The sequence below is a fragment of the Columba livia genome, chromosome 4 (genome assembly GCF_036013475.1).
Source record: "Columba livia isolate bColLiv1 breed racing homer chromosome 4, bColLiv1.pat.W.v2, whole genome shotgun sequence".
Lineage (NCBI taxonomy): Eukaryota > Metazoa > Chordata > Aves > Columbiformes > Columbidae > Columba > Columba livia.
This window is the reverse complement of record NC_088605.1, coordinates 51,851,790-51,871,750: the sequence shown is the minus strand read 5'-3', so window position 1 is coordinate 51,871,750 and position 19,961 is coordinate 51,851,790. Positions and strand designations below refer to the sequence as shown.

The following is a 19,961-nucleotide window of genomic DNA, read 5'->3' as shown; positions in this document are numbered from 1 at the left end:
TGAAATCCATACAACAGAACTAGAAATATGTTGCTGAAGTTGAAATTAATCCTGGCTCTCAAGTGAAAAATACTCTTTCCCCAAATATCTGCTAGTTTTTCCTGCTTGCTTGTTTTTTTTTCAGACTGGTCTCACACCATTAATGGAAGCAGCATCTGGTGGGTATGCAGAAGTGGGCCGAGTTCTGCTAGACAAAGGTGCAGATGTAAATGCTCCTCCAGTACCTTCCTCAAGAGACACAGCTTTAACCATTGCAGCAGACAAAGGGCACTACAAATTCTGTGAACTTCTCATTAGCAGGTACTGTATTTGCTGCTTGAAGAAAAACTTTTTGAATATGACCTTACTTAGACTAATCTTTCCCAATATGCAATAATATTCTCCAGTTGGGGTAGGGAATAGAAAAGGTTATGTGCCTGTTGACCATTGCTATGTATTTTTATTTATCAAAAGTTACTAAAGTTCTCTTTGGTATTAGAGTGCTGGCTTTTGCCTGAATGGACTGATTCAGTTTTTCCTGTCTCACTGAATTGGGAATGTTAGAAATAAAACAATTTATTGTGAAGTTCACATATATAGTACCTGTAATCATGACACATTGCCATTTTAGATGGTAGTGTTAAGTCCTTAAAGAACAGAAGATGTGCACAAAAGATATGTCTTACATGGTTTCAGTTTTAGATGGGTCACAATGCATATTCAGTGTAATTATGTTTCCTGAGCAGTGTTTGCGTATTTCATTTTCCAAATAGCAGCACTGCTTGTAGGCTTGCATTTGAAAAGTTGCAAGTTTTTCTGAGTAAGCTAATAAAGAATACAGTGTCCTGGTAGATGGGAGTTAACGAAGTAATTAGAGGAGCTTCAGAAACATCTGACACTGTGACTTACAGTATTAAAAATGTTTTTAGACTGAGTTGAGTCTTTCTGACACTGTCAAAAAGCTAAAAATGTAGTTTTGGAAATTGAAGCACTCTGTAAATACATGTGTTACATGTAAAAATGAGCATTGAGTTTCACCTTGTTGTTCTTATGTTGCGTGTCCAGTTGAAACATCAAATAAAAATTGGTCCAGTATTTTGATCATGTTTATTTTTGTAGAGGAGCTCACATTGATGTACGTAACAAGAAGGGGAATACTCCACTGTGGCTAGCAGCAAATGGAGGGCATCTGGATGTTGTCCAGCTGTTAGTTCAAGCTGGAGCTGATGTGGATGCTGCTGACAACAGGAAAATAACTCCTTTGATGGCAGCCTTTCGAAAGGTAGAATGTGAAGTTCAGCTTTGGTCTTAGTATTGTCTTGATCATCCCTACACAGCTATAATAAATAGAATGTAGCTGACAGAAATGACATATTTAAAAACACGTGAACAAATTTTAATATTTGGCATTGAATCTTCAAAAATAGTTATATGTATCACCTGTATAATATCTGTGTTAAGTTCTAGCAGAGATTTGATTTATAGGGACTTTACTGTGGCTGGTTCTCATAGGTTTTTTGAGAGGTGAAAATTGCAGTGTGTTTGTGCAGAGAGGGGGCAATATGCTGGGTGGGAGATTGGATTGGTTTCTGATGCAAGGAGAGGATGAGGATTTTTGAAAAAGTAGTGTGTTTTAGCTCAATTTGACTCAAGACATAATTGTTGCTTGCAAGGGAGTGTAGTACTGTAGTACTTGAAGAGTTGCAGATGACTGTACGAACCTGCAACTGTAAGTTACCAGAGCCAGACACATAAAAACTACTGAAATAAAAGACACAAGCATGTGAAAGTATGACTGGAATAAGGGCAACCTTGACAACAGGTATTCTAATTGCTTGTGTTTTCTTTCCTCATAAATGTGAAGAATCACATTGCACTAGAGAGGAGGTGACAGTTATTTAAAAAAAAAAATATTGAGAGGTATTGAAAAATCAATATTTTGCAATGAGTGCTTCAACTGAAGAGTTTATTAGCAAACCAGAAGCAACTGACTTGATTATAAAATTACTTCATTGGAATTTCTTTTTCAGGGTCATGTAAAAGTGGTGCGCTATCTAGTGAAAGAAGTAAACCAGTTCCCATCAGACTCTGAATGCATGAGATACATAGCAACAATTACTGATAAGGTGAGATTGCTAAAAAATATTTGAGAAGGAATAATGCTGTGTTTCAGCTTTAGAGTAGATGTTATTGAATGGTCTTTTAATTTCTGGTACACCAGATTTCAGCCAAATGATGAGTCCCCTTGGAATTTTTTAGAAAAAAATGGCAAAAAATGGGAGCATGCAGCCACAGTAACTTGTACACCTCAGTGCTGTGAGAACAGTAGTAAAGGTGATGTTATTATCCATACTTACTTTCAAGTGTTTTCCCAGTCATTATCTCAGCTTTGCATTCCTCCCTGTTGAGTACATTTGTACTGCATTTATGATGGCTTTGGCAAGGAGGTAGAGGTAACAGAATGAACTTCTACTAAGAATGCATGTAAGCTTAAGTATGAAGATTCACAGTCTTACAAAAAAAGTTTGTACTAGGCCAAAGACAGAAAACAAACTTGATGGCAAACTAATTTATTGTAGCTTATTAAGTGGAGTGCTGCTTTTCCCTGTGGAAATTCTCCTGTATTTTTTCATCTGCAGTTCAGATGAACAGGGCAAAAACTCTTGTAGTGGGAGAAATGGGAAGAGCAACTGGTGCAGAAATATGGGTGTGATGCTTCTTTTTGCCAGTTCTCTGGGCTGCAGCTGACTTTTCTTTTTGGGGGTCAGCTTCTGATGGGCATGTTGAGATTAAAGAGGTGCTAGTATTTAAATTAGCATGTGTTTTATTGCCAGTGACTGGAACCACTGCCTGCTTCCATGATGCTAGGCAACCTCTGCGTTTGAACATTTTTACTACTATGCAACCAGTATAGGTTTGTGAGTAGTACTAAAATACTAAAGTATTTCCAAAGTGTTTAAAAAAAAAAAAAAAAAAAAAAAGTAAACTTTATGATATTTTTATTTCTGCCATTGCTTTACCTTTCAGACCTTTCCCCTTTTATTTCATAAAATGTGTTTGTCTTTATAACAGGCATTGGTTATAAACAGCCTTTGTACTGTTTGTAGCACACTGTGACATAGATTATTGATTGCATGTCATACCTGTGACCATTTTGCAAGGTTGTGTTTAAAGAGGAGCTTACTGAAAGGAATTTTAAGTTATCCCTTAAACTCCCATGCAAGTAGTGCAACAGTCATTACATCACAAGTGTAAGCTTCAGAGCATATATTCAAACACGTGCAGTCTTACTTTTTCTAACAGTAGGTTGTCATACTTTATAATTTTAGGAGATGCTGAAGAAGTGCCACCTCTGTATGGAATCCATTGTTCAAGCCAAAGATAGACAGGCTGCTGAAGCCAACAAAAATGCAAGCATTCTTTTAGAGGAACTGGACTTGGAGAAGGCAAGTTGAAAGAGCTTGGATTTGTGAATATTTGATAAAATTCCAATTTCATGTTCCTTCAAGATAAGATCTGTGAAAATGCCTAATAAAGTATAGGAATATGTGTAATTATCATTATTTGGGTGTCTAGAACTGAACATCTGGTTGTTCAGATAATCTTTGAACTTCACTTTTTGACTGTTACTCAGATAAATTGGATCAAGAAACTCCAGTGTAACTGTTTCCTTTTTGGAGTAATATTGTACCAAAAAAAAGATTTCTTAGTAGAATTTTTTGGTCAAGTGCATTATAGACGGGCTTTTTCTAGTCCTGTAGGTATGGATTTCATGTCTAAACCATGTTTTGTGTCTTAAATATAAAAAAAGTACTAATAATGTTAATAGAAACCATAGTACTGTAGTAGAAGTGTAATGGAAAAATCAAAGGACGACTGTAGTGTCAAACAAGCACATGCTTTTTATTCAAGATAGCTGAAATTATTTCATGTTCTAATCTTCGAAAGGGAGATGGGTGTTGTTTGGACTGTACTGCTGAGACATACAACATTACATGAAGAATCCTGAAAATACATCTTGGAAAATTCTGACTTAATTTTGTATGGTGTCTGCCCTATGATTCTACACTAACCTTCTCTTAACATGAGTGAACAATCTGAAGTCATGGGGAATGGGAGAAGTGCCTGAGGACTGGAGGAAAGCAAATGTCACTTCAGTCTTCAAAAAGGGCAAGAAGGAGGACCTGGGTAACTATAGATCTGTCAGCCTCACCTCCATCCCTGGAAAGATTATGGAAAAACTTAACCTTGGAGCCATATCAAGGCGTATCAAGGATAAGAGGGTCACTAGGGGCAGTCAGAATGACTTCACCAAGGGGAAGTCATGCTTAACCAACCTCATAGCGTTTTATGAGGACATAACCAGGTGGATAGATGATGGTAAAACAGTGGATATGGTCTGTCTTGATTTCAGTAAAGCATTTGACACAGTCTCCCACAGCATCCTCACAGCTAAGTTGAGGAAGCGTGGACTGGATGATCGGGTAGTGAACTGGCTGAAGGAAAGAAGCCAGAGTGTTGTGGTCAATGGCGCAGTGTCTAGTTGAAGGCCTGTATCTAGTGGAGTGCCTCAAGGGTCAGTACTGGTGCCAGTATTATTCAATATATTCATCAGTTACTTTGACGAGGGACTAGAGTGCTCTGTCAGCAAGTTTGCTGATGACACCAAGCTGGGAGGAGTGGCTGACATGCCAGAAAGCTGTTCTGCCATCCAGTGAGACCTGGACAGGCTGGAGAGTTGGACGGGGAAAAATGTAATGAAATATAACAAGGGCACGTATAGAGTCTTGCATCTGGGCAAGAACAACTCCAGGTTCCAGTATAAGTTGGGGAATGACTCTATTAGAGAGCAGTGTAGGGGAAAGGAACCTGGGGGTCTTGGTGGACAGCAGGATGACCATGAGCCAACATTTGTGCCCTCGTGGCCAAGAAAGCCAGTGGAATCCTGGGGTGTATTAGAAAGGGGGTGGTTAGTAGGTCCAGAGAAGTTCTCCTCCCTGTCTACTCTGCCTTGGTGAGACCACATCTGGAATATTGTGTCCAGTTCTGGGCCCCTTAGTTCAAGGAGAGGGTCCAGTGCAGAGCCACAAAGATGATTAAGGGAGTGGAGCATCTCCCTTATGAGGAAAGGCTGAGGGAGCTGGGTCTCTTTAGCTTGCAGGAGACTGAGGCGTGACCTCATTAATGTTTATAAATATGTAAAGGGTGAGTGCCATGAGGATGGAACCATTCTTTTCTCGGTGACAACCAATGATAGGACAAGGTGCAATGGGTGCAAACTGGAACACAGGAGGTTCCACGTAAATATGCGAAGAAACTTCTTCTCAGTGAGGGTGACAGAGCACTGGAAGAGGCTGCCCAAGGGCGTTGTGGAGTCTCCTTCTCTGGAGACATTCAAAACCCGCCTGGACACATTGCTGTGTAACCTCATCTAGGTGTTCCTGCTCCAGCAGGGGGATTGGACTAGATGATCTTTTGAGGTCCCTTCTAATCCCTAACATTCTGTGATTCTGTGAAATACATAAAAATATGGATCATAGAGATTTTAGCTTCTGTTCCATAAAAATGTTAGTGTAAAATGTAGTTTCAGCTTCTTAGGAAATAGAAATAATTTGCATTTCTTGAAATGCGTGTGGCATATTGTAATCCTGTTCTGTGTACCTGACTTTGTAGCTAAGGGAAGAAAGCAGGAGACTGGCTTTGGCTGCCAAAAGAGAGAAAAGAAAAGAAAAGAGGAGGAAGAAAAAAGAAGAACAAAGACGAAAACTGGAAGAAATAGAAGCAAAAAATAAAGAGAATTTTGCACTTCAAGCTGCTCAGGAGAAAGAGAAGCTAAAAGCAGAAGGTACTTGAAAATGTTTGCCTTATTTTTGCAACATGGCCTTGATTTTACTCCTAGTATTAAAAATGTCTTTTCTTATCAAAACTTGAATGCAGCCTTTCTTGTGATCTGCTGAGCATTCCTTTTATTTACCTTTTGTATTAAGCCTGTAGATCAGAGTGGTGGCTTTTTTGGTGTCTTGCTGTGACTTGGAGCTGCTAACATCAGCTGCAGTGAGAGTTTCAGGTTAACTTTACAATGGGGGTAGTATCAGCTTGTTTTGCTTCCAGGTCCCAATACATAAAACCAGATGAAAAAAATGGCAACATGGAAATTGCAAATATCTATCCTTGTCTTATCCATTGAAGCCTGGCTCTTTTGTATCTTGTGGCAATGAGTTTCATATGTATACTGTGAAATGGTTTTCACTGTGTTCCCTCTGCCATTCTGAAAGACAGGGAAGAAGTGAGTGTTTTTTGTTGTTGTTTCGTGTGCTTGTTAATTGTTTGCGTCTCTGTCTTTCCCTGAATTCAGTTTCACATTTGTTAAATTGCATTTGTTCCATGTTAAGGAAATTTTATGAGTTAGCATAAACAAGGGGGAGAGGCTCCAGGGATATGATGTATGTAATAGTTTTACAGATGTTTGCCTAGTTAATGGTTCTGCATGTTTCTCAGAGTTTTTTGTAAAGTTACTAATGAGTCATTGGATAGGACAGGTGTGATTTGAAAACCAAAACTGCACAAGCTTCCTTGAGCCAGCTAAATTAGTGTGTGTTTTTTTCTTTACTCTTCCATCAGATGATCCTGAGGTCCCAACGGAGCCTCCAAGTGCTACCACTACAACCACCATTGGTATATCTGCAACTTGGACAACTTTAGCAGGTTCCCATGGGAAGAGGAATAATACTATCACCACAACAAGTTCCAAAAGGAAAAACAGGAAAAACAAAGTAACCCCTGATAATGTTCAGATTATATTTGATGATCAACTTCCAATTTCCTATAGCCAACCAGAAAAAGTGAATGGTGAATCCAAAAGCAGCAGCACTAGTGAAAGTGGTGATAGTGACAATATGAGGATTTCCAGCTGTAGCGATGAAAGCAGCAATAGCAACAGCAGCCACAAAAGTGACAATCATTCTTCCACAGCTGTTCCTAACACACAGAGCAACAAAAAGCAACCATCAGTTCTTGTCACTTGTCCAAAGGATGAGAGAAAAGCAGTTACTGGCAAATCATCTGTAAAGTAAGTTCCTGTGACCATGCATACAATTTCAAGATGGTCGTTGCCCTTTGTTTGAAAATTGCACCCTTGTCTTCATGGACATGTGTTCTTAAATGAGTTATTAGGAACTGTATGAGGCAACATGTCCCTGCTGTAGTGTGTATAAATATTGTTGTAGTATGAACTTGAACTTAGTAGGTTCTGAAGCAAGAACCTTCATTACAAATATGGAATTTGAGAATTGTTGGGGTGTTTTGAGATGTAAGCATTTAAGTTCAAGTAGCTTCTTAATAATACTGCTTTTGTACTAAAAGAGAAAATGAGTAGGTGGGCAATGAATAATGAGCAAAATGCAAGTCAGCCGCCTTGATGATATTTTTTTTTGTGACTGCGTATTAACAGCACTTGGTTTCTTTTAAAGGTTGTCTGAAGTTATTAGTGAAGTGACGAGTAATTCTTTGTCTACTTCCACAAAATCTGGTCCTTCTCCCCTTTCTTCTCCAAATGGAAAGCTCACCATTGCCAGTCCTAAACGTGGTCAGAAAAGGGAAGAAGGATGGAAGGAAGTTGTGAGAAGGTGAGCAAGACATTCCTCTGACTCCCTCTGGTTCATGTAATTTTTCAAAATGTTTTGTCTGATGTAGCCCTCTCTGAGATTACTGAATGTGTTTATTTCTAGTAGACTTAATGTGTTTCATAAAACTGCTGCTACATGGGTTGAATCTTTATATAGTTGTTTTGACTAACCAGCTTCATGCCATTGTTCATGTTGTTTGCTTTTTGTATAGATCCAAGAAGGTTTCTGTTCCATCAACCGTAATTTCCAGAGTCATTGGCAGAGGAGGATGTAACATCAATGCAATACGTGAGTGCACCGGAGCGCACATAGACATTGACAAACAGAAGGACAAAACTGGTGATAGAATAATAACTATAAGGTAAGCAGGCCTCTTGATTTGCATATTCTGCAAGGATTTTTTCATTGTAGCACATGCTTCTGTGTAGAAAAATGAAAAGGCTTGACCTCCTTATCTTTTGCAATATAGCTTTGAGACAGTCAGTTCTTTGAGGCAGGGGACAAATATGGGATGGGGAAACAGAGAACAGCTGCCAGTTGGTACCATCGTGTTTCTACAAAAGAAGACTTGTGAGATAAAGTGGAGGAGGTGTAAATGCAGGACTCTGTTTAAACTTGTTTAGATTTGTCTAAATATATAGGTGTATATGGGGAAGCAAACTTCTTAACCACTTGGGTTTCTGGGGGGTTAGGCTTCTCAACTTGATCTTAAATGATCATCATCTGTAAGAACATGCCCAGTGCAGTTTTCAGATAGGATCTAGCCTTCCTTCTGTCATGTTAGAGTCTGTGTTTGAGATATTTTGCTGTAATGTAAATGCTTTAGATGTGCTTTTGTTTTTCCCTTCCATTTGTAGGGGTGGCACAGAATCAACAAGACAGGCCACGCAGTTGATCAATGCTCTGATAAAAGATCCAGATAAGGAAATCGATGAACTTATTCCAAAGAACCGCTTGAAAAGTTCAGCTGCAAACTCCAAAATAGGGTTGTCAACACCTGCCGCCTCTACAGCTGCTAACAGTTCCCTTGTGGGCCTTAAAGTGACCACTGTAGCTGCTTCGTCAACATCTCAGACTGCCTCTGCACTCACTGTGCCTACAATTTCTTCTGCATCCACTCACAAAACCATTAAGAACCCAGTGAATAATGTGCGGCCTGGCTTCCAAGTTTCTCTTCCATTAGCATATCCTCCTCCACAGTTTGCACATGCTTTACTTGCTGCTCAGACTTTCCAGCAAATCCGTCCACCTCGGTTGCCCATGACACACTTTGGAGGTACTTTCCCACCAGCTCAGTCCACATGGGGTCCATTTCCTGTTCGGCCATTGAGCCCTGCAAGAGCTGCCAACTCACCTAAACCTCACGTGATGCCTCGCCATAACAGTCAGAACAGCAGCGGTTCTCAGGTGAATTCAGCAAGTTCTTTGACAACTAGTCCAACAGCTACAACAAGTACAAGTTCAGTAGCTTCTACTGTGCCTGGTTCTTCTGCAAATGGCAGTCCAAGTTCACCTTCAGTCAAAAGACAGCTTTTTGTCACAGTTGTGAAGACATCAAATGCCACAACGACCATGGTGACAACAACAGCGAGTAACACAAGTACAGCACCTACAAATGCCACATATCCAATTCCTACTGCCAAAGAACACTACCCTGAATCTTCCCCATCGTCTCCTTCTCCTCCTGCACAGCTGGCAGGTGTTGCCAGAAACAGTCCTTCTGACTGCACAGCACCCTCTCCAAATAAAGGTGCACCTTCGTCTGATCCAGAAGTGGGTAGTCCACCAGCAGTGGAAATGAGCAGCTCAACCAGCAGTAGGCAGCTCAGTTCTGGTACCAGCAGCTCATCTGTGCACCCTGTTCAGCAGCAGCCTCCTGGAGCTCCTCTGCAAGAGGCCAGAGCCCCTCTTCAGCAACCTCAGGTTCCTACACCAGATCCTCGAGTGGTTGTGCCTCCAAATTTAGCAGTGACAAGCTCATCTGCTCCTTTGGCAGGTCCAACAAATGCCCCTATGACGTATCCCGTGTCTCAGACATCAGTAGGATCTTCTCAGCCTGCAGCTAAGATGGAAACCCCGGCCATCAAACCACCTGTCCATGGAAACAGCAGTGTTCATAAGACTCCAGCTCATGTGCAAAATGCTTCTGTCGCAGTCCTCAATGTTAATCACATCAAAAGGCCCCACAGTGTTCCTTCTTCAGTGCAGCTTCCTTCTACCTTAAGTACACAAAGTGCTTCTCATAATTCAGCCCATCCAGCAAACAAGTCTATGGGTAACAATTTCAGTGCTACTTTACCATTTGGGCCCTTCAGTACATTGTTTGAAAACAGTCCTTCATCTGCTCATGCCTTCTGGGGTGGTTCTGTAGTTTCATCTCAGACAACACCAGAGTCTATGCTATCAGGAAAGTCTTCATTTTTGCCAAATTCAGATCCTTTACATCAGTCTGATACTTCCAAAGCCCCAGGTTTTAGGCCGCCATTACAGAGGCCACCTCCAGGTCCCTCAGGTAAGTCTGTGTTTTGTGTTCATACCTTAATAAACATTTAACTAAACTGCTGTGTGTTTTCGTTTTGTAAGCATAACAGTTTTTGTCAGCTTTTGTGGTAATTTGTAGTAAATTGTTGCCTCACCTGCGAAGAAAGGGTGCTGTTGCATAGCTTATTGTTGTTTCTGTAAGCAAAGTTAGTTCATCTTTGTTTTAAAGTTCCACCTGTTGAATCTAATTGCTATTTTGCAGCTGATAAATTTGATGAAAGTTGAGCTGAGGCATTCTTTTTTGCCATGCCACTCTATTATTCTGTCACAACTGAGATAATAAAACATTTCAGTGTTGTTTCCACCTCCCTTCCCCACCATCAGCTAATAACTGCTCTAGTTCATGATAACATGCTTTTTGTCCTTAGACTGCAGAAAAATACACAACCTCTTCCAAATGCTAGGTTTAGACAAAAATTTGTGTTTTGATGTGAATTCATTGTGAGACGTGTGTTCTCTTAAATACTAAATTAAATAAGGTTAATTTGACTTGGTGAAATTTGTAGTGAGATGTTTAGCCTGCAAGCTAAAGTGCAGGCTAAAGCCTCAGTGCAAGCTGAGGCCAAGGAGTTGTCACAGAACTTTTCTGTAGCCTCCAGAAAGGGGACACACAATTTGTACTATCTCTGCCTGTTTCAGTAGGACCTGTGAGTTGTTTATGAAGTTGCTTATGAATCTGGAGATGTAACAGATTTTCTGTAACTTGTGAACGTGGTGTTGAGTAGCTTTTGAGGCAACCTCCATGAATTTTGCCAACTTAATATACTTCTTAGCGTTTAGACATTTGTGCACTTGGGCACTGTGTATCACTTGCATATACTTGTCGGTTCCTGAGTAAAAGCAGTGTTCTACCATGGTCCTGCTGTTGTATCAGCAATTTTTCTTTTGGAAAGCTGCAAATACAATAAATTAAGTTCGATATGTCCATAGCATCAGGAAGAGTTACATGAGTCCATAGGAAAGTAGCCCCTGAGAGCCCAGAAAACTTCACAAAAAATAAAGGTTGTGTCTTGATAAAGAACAATGCAGAGGAGGCAGGTGCTGTTTGATTCTTCTGTCTGTCACTGGTTAAGGGTTGTTGTAAATCTTCTGTTATTAGCTTTATGAATAGGAGAAAGATGCAAATGCCACAGCAGTTGGGTGGTAGCAAGCTTCTGTAACAGTTTTGGAACTTAACATTTTAAGATTTTATTTTTTCATTTCTTCACTGAGGAGAATATTAAGGGGGTAGTAATTCTTGTGAATTCCTTGCCTAATGTGAGTTGCTCTTTAAGAATTGGAGCCAGTTGGCCTTAATAAAATATAATTATCTAAAGCAAATGGGTCCATGGTTGAAAAAAAAAAAACACTTAACTGTTGATTGTGTATATAGAGATTATTCTTCTGTAAAATAAATAACAAATGGAGAAAGTATTCACATATTTAATATTTCCGCTGTTCTTGGTACAAAAATCATACTTACTATACCTGCAAAATTGAAATAACAGGTTAATAAAATGTTACTCATTAACTCTGTTACTTTCCAGTGTCCAGTTATATCAGAAAATATATTGAATTCCCTTAATTGATTTCCATTCAAGGTACCTGCATGATACATAAATCAAGAATGTTGCTTATGTTATTTTTAAAAAAAGGCAACAAGAAAAAACACAAAGCTAAAAAGTGAAGAAAACCCAACCCAACAAAAATTGATTTGATTAGTTTTCCTTCTTTATGGGACACCTCTTTACAGAGAAGTCACTTATTCCAATTTCTCTCACAGGTATTGTCAGTATGGATTCACCCTATGCTTCTGTAACACCTTCTTCTACACACTTGGGTAATTTTGCTTCAAACCTTTCAGGAGGTCAGATATATGCACCTGGGACACCTCTTGGTGGAGCACCTGCAGCTGCTAATTTTAGCAGACAGCATTTTTCCCCACTTAGTTTATTGCCTCCATGTTCATCAGCATCAAATGGTGAGTTCTAGTCAGTGGGAAACTAGTTGAGAATAGTTGTACAACTCAAGTGGACTCATGTACTGCCTGTTTTAGATGGGCTTCTCTAGTTAGGCTATTTTTAACTTCAGAGGTTTAGATATGTGTTAAACCTTTATGTAGTCACAGCTTTTTGACATAAAATTTTGCTGTGGAAGTTCTGATCTCTAGTGTGCTTTTTGTTTTTTAAACGGCTACGGTTTTGTTGTGCTATTTGGGAGATCCTTATTCTTGTTGTAAGTAACTTTGGACTGTTAAAGTACATGATATTCTTTTATTAACCTTAAAAGGTGACTGAAATGTTGGGTTTTGGTTTGTGAAGGTAATACTCCAAATGTGAGTTGTGTCAACTATGTAATGATTTTTTACTACAGCTAGCTTTGCTGTGGCGATTGGTTAGTGTTTCTGACATTCTTAAAACAGAACTGTGTAATGTATTCCAGCAGAAGATACTTAAGGCAAGTTCTCATACCATCCTCCATGGTTAGCCCCTGCAGTTTCATCTACACGGTTCTTTGGACAGAAAAAAAATAAGCCATTGAGTGGTGGCTTATTCAGGGAACAAGTTAGTTAGTTTTCCTGGCAAGGATAATACTAAACAAGTAAAAAAAACCCACAGAGAATGAAAGAAGATTAAAAATAATAATAATAAATTAAAAAAATAACATTTAAAAACAAAACAAACAAACAAACAAAAAAACACAAAAACAAATAAAAAAACCCACCAAACAAAAAACAACATGGGACTGTTGCAGTGATGCTTTTGGATATACTTCTTAAACCCTCTGTTGCTAATATGAAGTAACACTTTAGTTAATATTTTGAATTTTCTGTTGTGATCAGCTGTAGTGTATGTCAAGTAGCTGAGCTGGCAGGGCATGGTATCATTTATCTGAGAGACTAAACTGATGGTGAATGTCTCTGATCTGAAAGTAAAACTGCTAAATTATCTTGAAATGTTTTCTGTAATAATCTGGCACTAACAAACTCCCCATTTTTATTTGTTTGATGCATTTCTTGATACTAAAGGATAGGTTTATGGTGACTTGAGAAGATCTGGCTGTTATTACTAAGTGTTCTCGTTGTTTTTCTTGCAGAATCTCCTGCTCAGTCGGTGTCTTCTGGAGTAAGAGCAACATCTCCCACCCCTTCAGCAGTGTCCTTGGGATCAGAAAAATCTAGTAATGTTTCACAGGACAGAAAAGTTCCTGTTCCTATTGGGACTGAACGGTCTGCACGTATTAGACAAACTGGAAGTTCTACTCCATCTGTTATTGGGAGCAACTTAGCTGCTCCAGTGGGACATAGTGGTATCTGGTCCTTCGAAGGTATAGGTGGCAATCAAGGTATGTAGTGCTAATAGATGTCTCTGTGCTTGCAGATAACCAACAATATTGTGTTTTCCTAACTTGCCTTTGGAGCTGAAGGATGATGTAGAAGTGAGTGCCTTAAAATGAAGGAGTGCTTTTTCTGAAGGAGTTGTAGCGCTGACGTGTGTTTCCCCTCCAGTCCAGTTAATTGTGTTTTAACAAGGTCTCAGAAAACCTCAGGGGTCCTGGCTGTTATAACTCAAAGCAAGAAATAACAGGGAAAATGAAACCACAGGGTTTACATGGAAGAACTGAGTGAGGATCATGTGTATTTTCTTTCTGTTGATAAATAGGTGATATTGTACGAAAGTATTTAATCTTTTAGTTCATAGCCAAAATGCAACTTTTTGTCATGAGAATAATGAGATTTGTTTTCCTGAATTGGTGGTATTCAATATGTGAGTCTTCCTTGTTCTTTCAAGTTATGCCATGTGCATTTTACTAATGCAAGACTCTCAGCTCTCCTGTAGAATTCAGTATTTAAGAACTCATGGAAAACTTTCATTACTTGATGGGACAGCACTTCTCAGCAAACACTTCAGAAGTTTTGGATGCACTTTATAGGAGATTGCTGAATTTGTTTCAAGTTGGTTTTTGGGGGTTGTTTTTTTATGTGGTATTTTGTTTGCTTGAGATGAGGAGGGGAGGGAATCATGAGATGATGCTGGATCATACCTCTGGAGGGTATCTCAATCTCCTGCACAAAGTAAGATTTGCTATGAGGTCAGATGGGCTTGCTCAGGGTCTGAACCTATCTGCTATTGAAAGCTTTCAAGGATTAAAACTGCTCAGCTTCTTTGAACAACCTGTTCCACTGCTTCTCTGAGGAGTCCAAACAGCTTAGGGGTTTAGTAGACTGACTGTGCACATGCTTTGCATGCAATGAGTATATTGTCTTGTTTTTTCTTCCCTAAATACAAAATAGATAATATGTATCCAAAGCTGGTTTTAATTCCTCTAACAGTTGTTTTTTCTCTCCTCCCTCTTCCTCCTCCCCTCATTTTCCTCCCTCTTCTTCATCTTCTTCAGTCTGTGTAGTAAGCAGCTATTCATCATGAAGGCTTTAGAAACTCAGTATTTTTATGTGCATGGTCTAGGTATAAAAGTTGTGCTTTGTCTTTGCTTTGCTTTTGTAATGCTGCTTTCTTTTTACTTCATTCAATTACTTCAAGGTTTTGGGGTTTTGTTGTTTTGGGGTTTTGTTGTTTTGGGGTTTTGTTGTTTTGGGGTTTTGTTGTTTTGGGGTTTTGTTGTTTTGGGGTTCGGAATGGATTGGCTCTTGTTGAGTATTGAGATGGCTTAATAAATGTTTCTGTATTCCTTCTCTGACTGTCATCTCCCATACTAATTTGCTTACATTTTAATTTCAGAAATTGGCTTGCTGGATGTCTGAGGTTGGAACTTGTAGTAACAATACCAAGCTGCCTTTAATGAGTTCCTGTGATTAGAACATGAACACATGGCTCTAGCTGATCATTTTCTGATTTTGCTTTTCAAAAGTACTTCTGTCTCTTAGTTCATTCATGAAAGAATTCTAATGAATTAGAGCAAATAGCCTTCATAGCATATGTACTTCTTTCACAGCACCAAAAGGGCAAGGAATTGAGGTTTTTGGAGGAGGAAGAAGTTAGCACAAATGCCATCTTTCTCTTTCAAATGAAGGAAAATTGTAGAGGTGGTGCTTTGGTTGCATGTAACTGTTCATAACTCCTTGCTCAGGTGTTACTCTTAAGTACAGGTGCCATTTCTGATGCTCTCCAATCCACATGCCACCTCTGTTTTTAATGCAGGTGGATGCACAAGAACTGTAAGCTGAGCAAATGTCACTTTTAGAAATGGTGCAGTGTAAATGTTTATCCTGGAGAAGGGATGGTTTAATGCTATTCCTGTGTTGTCTGTGGTGTTAGATAAAGTGGACTGGTGTCACAGTGGAATGGGGAGCCACATGATCCACAGGCCCATGTCTGATCCAGGGGTGTTCTCGCACCAAGCCATGGAGAGAGACAGCACGGGAATCGTAACGCCTTCTGGTACATTCCATCAGCCTGTTCCTGCAGGATACATGGACTTCCCAAAAGTCGGGGTAATGACATTCTTGAACTTGATATGTACGATACTGCTCAATTTCCCTGTAAGTGTGGGGGGCTGACGGACAACATGGAGGTATTGTTCACTGTGCGGTTGAGTGTGTGTAAGCTAAGCACTAACTGGCCCTCAGAGTATTGTTCAAGCCTAGATCTAATAAAAAATAACTTGTCCTTGATGTAATAAATACATGCATAGAAAGGTTTTTCTTAGTGTTTCATTACTGCTTTGGGACTGATAATTTCTTTAGCATTAATCCCTTTTTCTGTGTGCAATAGTAACAGTGTTTATGAATACATACTAATTCTTGCTTTTTTTTTTTTTTTTCCTTCTCCTCAGGGTATGCCTTTTTCTGTGTATGGGAATGCAATGATTCCTCCTGTAGCCCCCATCACAGATGGTACTGGAGGCCCTATATTTAACGGGCCTCATGCTGCTGACCCATCTTGGAACTCGCTGATAAAGATGGTTTCAAATTCCACAGAAAATAGTGGGCCTCAGACGGTACTATTTCCATTTTTATATTCACAATTTTGTTTTAACTTAAGAAACTATGTGGTGAAGATAAGATCCTAGCTGTTAGAAAGTAGGAAAATACAGGGTAGTGTTTCTCCTTTTGGTCATGTCTCTAAGGAGCTAATACAGCCCACATACTCACTACAGCACAAAGTCCTTTTGTGTACTTACTGACAACTTCTAAACATGAGTCGTCTCCAAAAATAAGTGTGAATTGACCCAATAAAAAAAAATGGGCATCACTGAGTTAATGTAGTTTAAATGAGTGTGCTATATGTACTGCTGTGAACATATTTGGCCTTGGGAACTAGGAAGCTTTCTTCCCAGATGAGCTCAGAGAAGCTGCCTATTTAATCAGAATAGAGACCTGGTTAATTAATGTAGATCAGCTTTTTTTATTGTGTTGCAGGCAAGCCTAGATACAAAAGATTGGTTTACATAGTCTATTATACTCTAAATGATCGTGATTTCTGTCTGGGCATTTCTGTACGTGGGAAAACACAATTGATTTGCTTCTGTGTGAAAAAGCCCATTTATCTGACCTTAATGTACGCTTTCCCGTCCCAAAAAGGGAAAAAAAAAAAAAGCCGTCTGTTTAAAAGACAAATAGATGAGGTTCTTAGGAACTAGAATTAGGTTATGGTTATGTGCTAGAATTAGGTTATGGTTGGACTTGGTGATCCTGAGGGTCTCTTCCAACTGAAATGATTCTGTGATTAGGTCTAAAGGGTTGTTGCTAGGCCCTGAAAGGTCTGAGGTCTTCACACTGGGAGTTGATATAGGAAGGGAGTAAGCAGCTTTTCTGTCCACTGCTCTGATCTTGCCTGGGTTATAGGCTTGTCCATGAAATATGATTTAGGTACAGCGATTTATGTTCCCCTAAACCTCTTGTTCATATTCAGGCCAGACACCAATATTATAGTGGGTCATCCATAGCTGTTATGTTATATCCCATGTTTATGCTGAATTACACTCTGAGCTTTTGTTATACTGTTATTAAATAAGATATTTCTGGACTTAATTTGCTTTGGAATCATCCAGGCTGCAAGCAGGGGCTCCCAGCTCTGGCAGACCAGAGGTGTGCAGAAGCAGCAGTCTGTTTTTTGGCCAGAGTTCATGTGCCACTCTAAAGTGGCTGGTGACCATTGTGATGTGACTTCTGATTTAGTGAGAGAACTTTGTCCCCCAGAAAAGGCTTTACTTATCCTTGGGTTTCCCTGGAGCTGAAGGCGGTGTTATGCATTGGAGGAAAATAATTCAAGATGCCGGAAATAAGTTCTTAGTTGTGTGAGCTTCCTAAGGTAGAGGCGAAAGTCAGTCTCTTGGTCTGACAGCTGGAGGTCTTGAGGCACTGTCCTTGCAAATAATTTTGTGCATATGCAGAGACCTGTTAATTCTCCTTGAAGGTGGAGCTGACATGTTAGGAGGCTGTACTTTTTCTCCTGTGTCTAAAAGGAAGCACTTTTCCAGTAAGATACTATAAAATATATTAGATCAGTGTTGCTGTGGTGGAGGAACCAGTGGGTGTAAATAGCACTGATTGCTTTTGTTTCACTGTTGAAGGAAAACAGTTGGGCCTGGTGAAAGGGTTTTTTTCACTAAGTAGAAAGGAAGAGGAAGATGGAACATTTGGCTGAGGTGAACAAGTATAGGCAGAAGGATGAAAACCCAATTTCCCTCTTTTCTCACCTGAATTATAGCAGGATAAAACACAAATGATGGAAGTAAATCAGTGTAGTTTGATTGCAGTGTTGTCTGATGCTGGGCTTCAGTGCAGTGAAAACTGTCAGCACCGCAGTTTGAGTTTGACTTCTGAACTGTTTTGAGCAACCCCAAAGCACAGTGTTAAATGAAGCTTTCTCTTTCAGGTGTGGACTGGAACCTGGACACCTCACATGAACAGTGTGCATATGAACCAGCTTGGCTGAGCGGGATCAACTTGCTAGCCTTGAGATTCCTTTTTTGCAGAGGAAACCACAAATGGCCGAAACAGTTTATATGTTCCCAGATCATTCTACTGATGTGCTTGACTGAAGTGTGTAGGCTTTTTGCAGAAGAACTTACTGACTTTTTTCTGTGAACATTGTGACTGCCCATTCCCTACCATCATACGTTTCAACTTAGTTAGCCTTTATTCTTTCCTTTCCTTTTTTTTTTTTTCTGACATAACTTTCTGTTGAAGCTGTTCTTTGGCTGTTTGGTTTTAGTACTGTAAACTGCTTCTGAGCAAACACAGAAATTTAGCAAAATTATGTAAACATGATCCTGAAGTTTTAGAATGGCAAATAAATGTACAATTGTTTACATAACAAATGGCTAAGCAGAAAGTAAATTTCAATATGTCAGTATAGAGGCTCTACTTTATGTAGACTTAAATTAATGTGAGATATGTACCTTCATATTCAGAAATCTGGATGTTTCCTTCATACATTAAACTATTAATAAGCATAACTTTTCTACTTGTGTAATTTAAGTACAGTATAAGAAATGGGCATTATTAGAGGGCTTTTTCCAAATACCTATTGGATTGTTTTGAGAACGCATACATCAGTTGTAACCACATACAAGGAGTTTACATTTTTCTTCTGTGGAAGGCTCTTCAGCAAAAAGTGCTTGAGAAAATAGCCTTTTGGCACATTGAGAGTTGTCTCCACATGGAACTCCCCTACTTGCGTGGTAAACGTGGTAAATGTATCACGCTGCAGCGTCTATTAAAAATTATTCTTACACTTGGGTTGATGCAGCAAGGTCTGTTCTGTTCCATAAGTGCTCCCAGAGCTTCTGTTTGCTGGTTCCTTTTTTTGCCTTACAATGACCTTTCTATGCATATGTACTTGGTGTTAGTTCAAGACTACTTGCAGGTTTAGCAGAGCGTGTCTTGCTTTGAACTGGGTCACTGTCCTGTGAAGATTTAATTTGCAAAGTCCAAGTGAGAATTTCACAGTATCACAGTATGTTTGGGATTGGAAGGGACCTCAGAAGATCATCTAGTCCAGTCCCCCTGCTGGAGCAGGAACGCCTAGGTGAGGTCGCACAGGAACATGTCCAGGTGGGTTTTGAATGTCTCCAGAGAAGGAGACTCCACAACCTCCCTGGGCAGCCTGTTCCAGTGCTCTGTCACCCTTACTGAGAAGAAGTTTTTTCTCAAATTTAAGCGGAACCTCTTGTGTTCCAGCTTGATCCCATTACCCCTTGTCCTATCATTGTTTGCCACTGAGAAGAGCCTGGCTCCATCCTCATGGCACTCACCTTTTATATATTTATAAACATTAATAATGTCCCCCCTTAGTCTCCTCTTCTCCAAACTAGAGACCCAGCTCCCTCAGCCTTTCTTCATAAGGGAGGTGCTCCACTCCCTTAATCATCTTGGTTGCCCTACGCTGGACCCTCTCCAGCAGTTCCCTGTCCTTCTTGAACTGAGGGGCCCAGAACTGGACACAATATTCCAGATGGGGTCTCACCAGGGCGGAGTAGAGGGGAAGGAGGATCTCTCTTGATCTACTAACCACCGCCCTTGTAATACACCCCAGGATGCCATTGGCTTTCCTGGCCACAAGGGCACAGTGCTGGCTCATGGTCATCCTGTTGTCCACCAGGACCCCCAGGTCCCTTTCCTCTACACTGCTCTCTAATATGTAATTTCCCAACCTATACTGGAACCTGGGGTTGTTCCTGCCCAGATGCAGGACTCTACACTTTCCCTTGTTAAATTCATTAGGTTATTCCCCGCCCAACTCTCCAGCCTGTCCAGGTCCCGCTGGATGGCAGCACAGCCTTCTGGCATGTCAGCCACACCTCCCAGCTTAGTGTCATCAGCAAACTTGCTGATAGTACACTCTATTCCCTCGTCTAAATCGTTAATGAATA

At 40.0% G+C, this 19,961-nt stretch overlaps 1 protein-coding gene across 10 annotated transcripts in view; it reads left to right on the top strand.

Moving 5' to 3' along the window:
- Nucleotides 1–18,828, top strand: part of ANKRD17 (ankyrin repeat domain 17) — a 97,371-nt gene extending 78,543 nt beyond the window's left edge. For 8 of the 10 annotated variants that reach the window (XM_065061664.1, XM_065061661.1, XM_065061660.1 and 5 more), the window contains 14 exons: nt 125–300; nt 1,099–1,261; nt 2,010–2,105; nt 3,309–3,425; nt 5,653–5,824; nt 6,601–7,048; nt 7,449–7,604; nt 7,816–7,965; nt 8,462–10,116; nt 11,908–12,105; nt 13,221–13,469; nt 15,401–15,576; nt 15,918–16,082; nt 17,963–18,828. In XM_065061664.1, the coding sequence (XP_064917736.1) occupies nt 125–300; nt 1,099–1,261; nt 2,010–2,105; nt 3,309–3,425; nt 5,653–5,824; nt 6,601–7,048; nt 7,449–7,604; nt 7,816–7,965; nt 8,462–10,116; nt 11,908–12,105; nt 13,221–13,469; nt 15,401–15,576; nt 15,918–16,082; nt 17,963–18,022 (3,981 nt within the window). In that variant the 3' untranslated portion in view covers nt 18,023–18,828. The remainder of the gene's footprint in view (nt 1–124; nt 301–1,098; nt 1,262–2,009; nt 2,106–3,308; nt 3,426–5,652; nt 5,825–6,600; nt 7,049–7,448; nt 7,605–7,815; nt 7,966–8,461; nt 10,117–11,907; nt 12,106–13,220; nt 13,470–15,400; nt 15,577–15,917; nt 16,083–17,962) is intronic. The other 2 variants (XM_065061662.1, XM_065061663.1) reach the window with 2 other exon arrangements.
- The last annotated feature ends 1,133 nt before the right edge of the window (nt 18,829–19,961 follow it).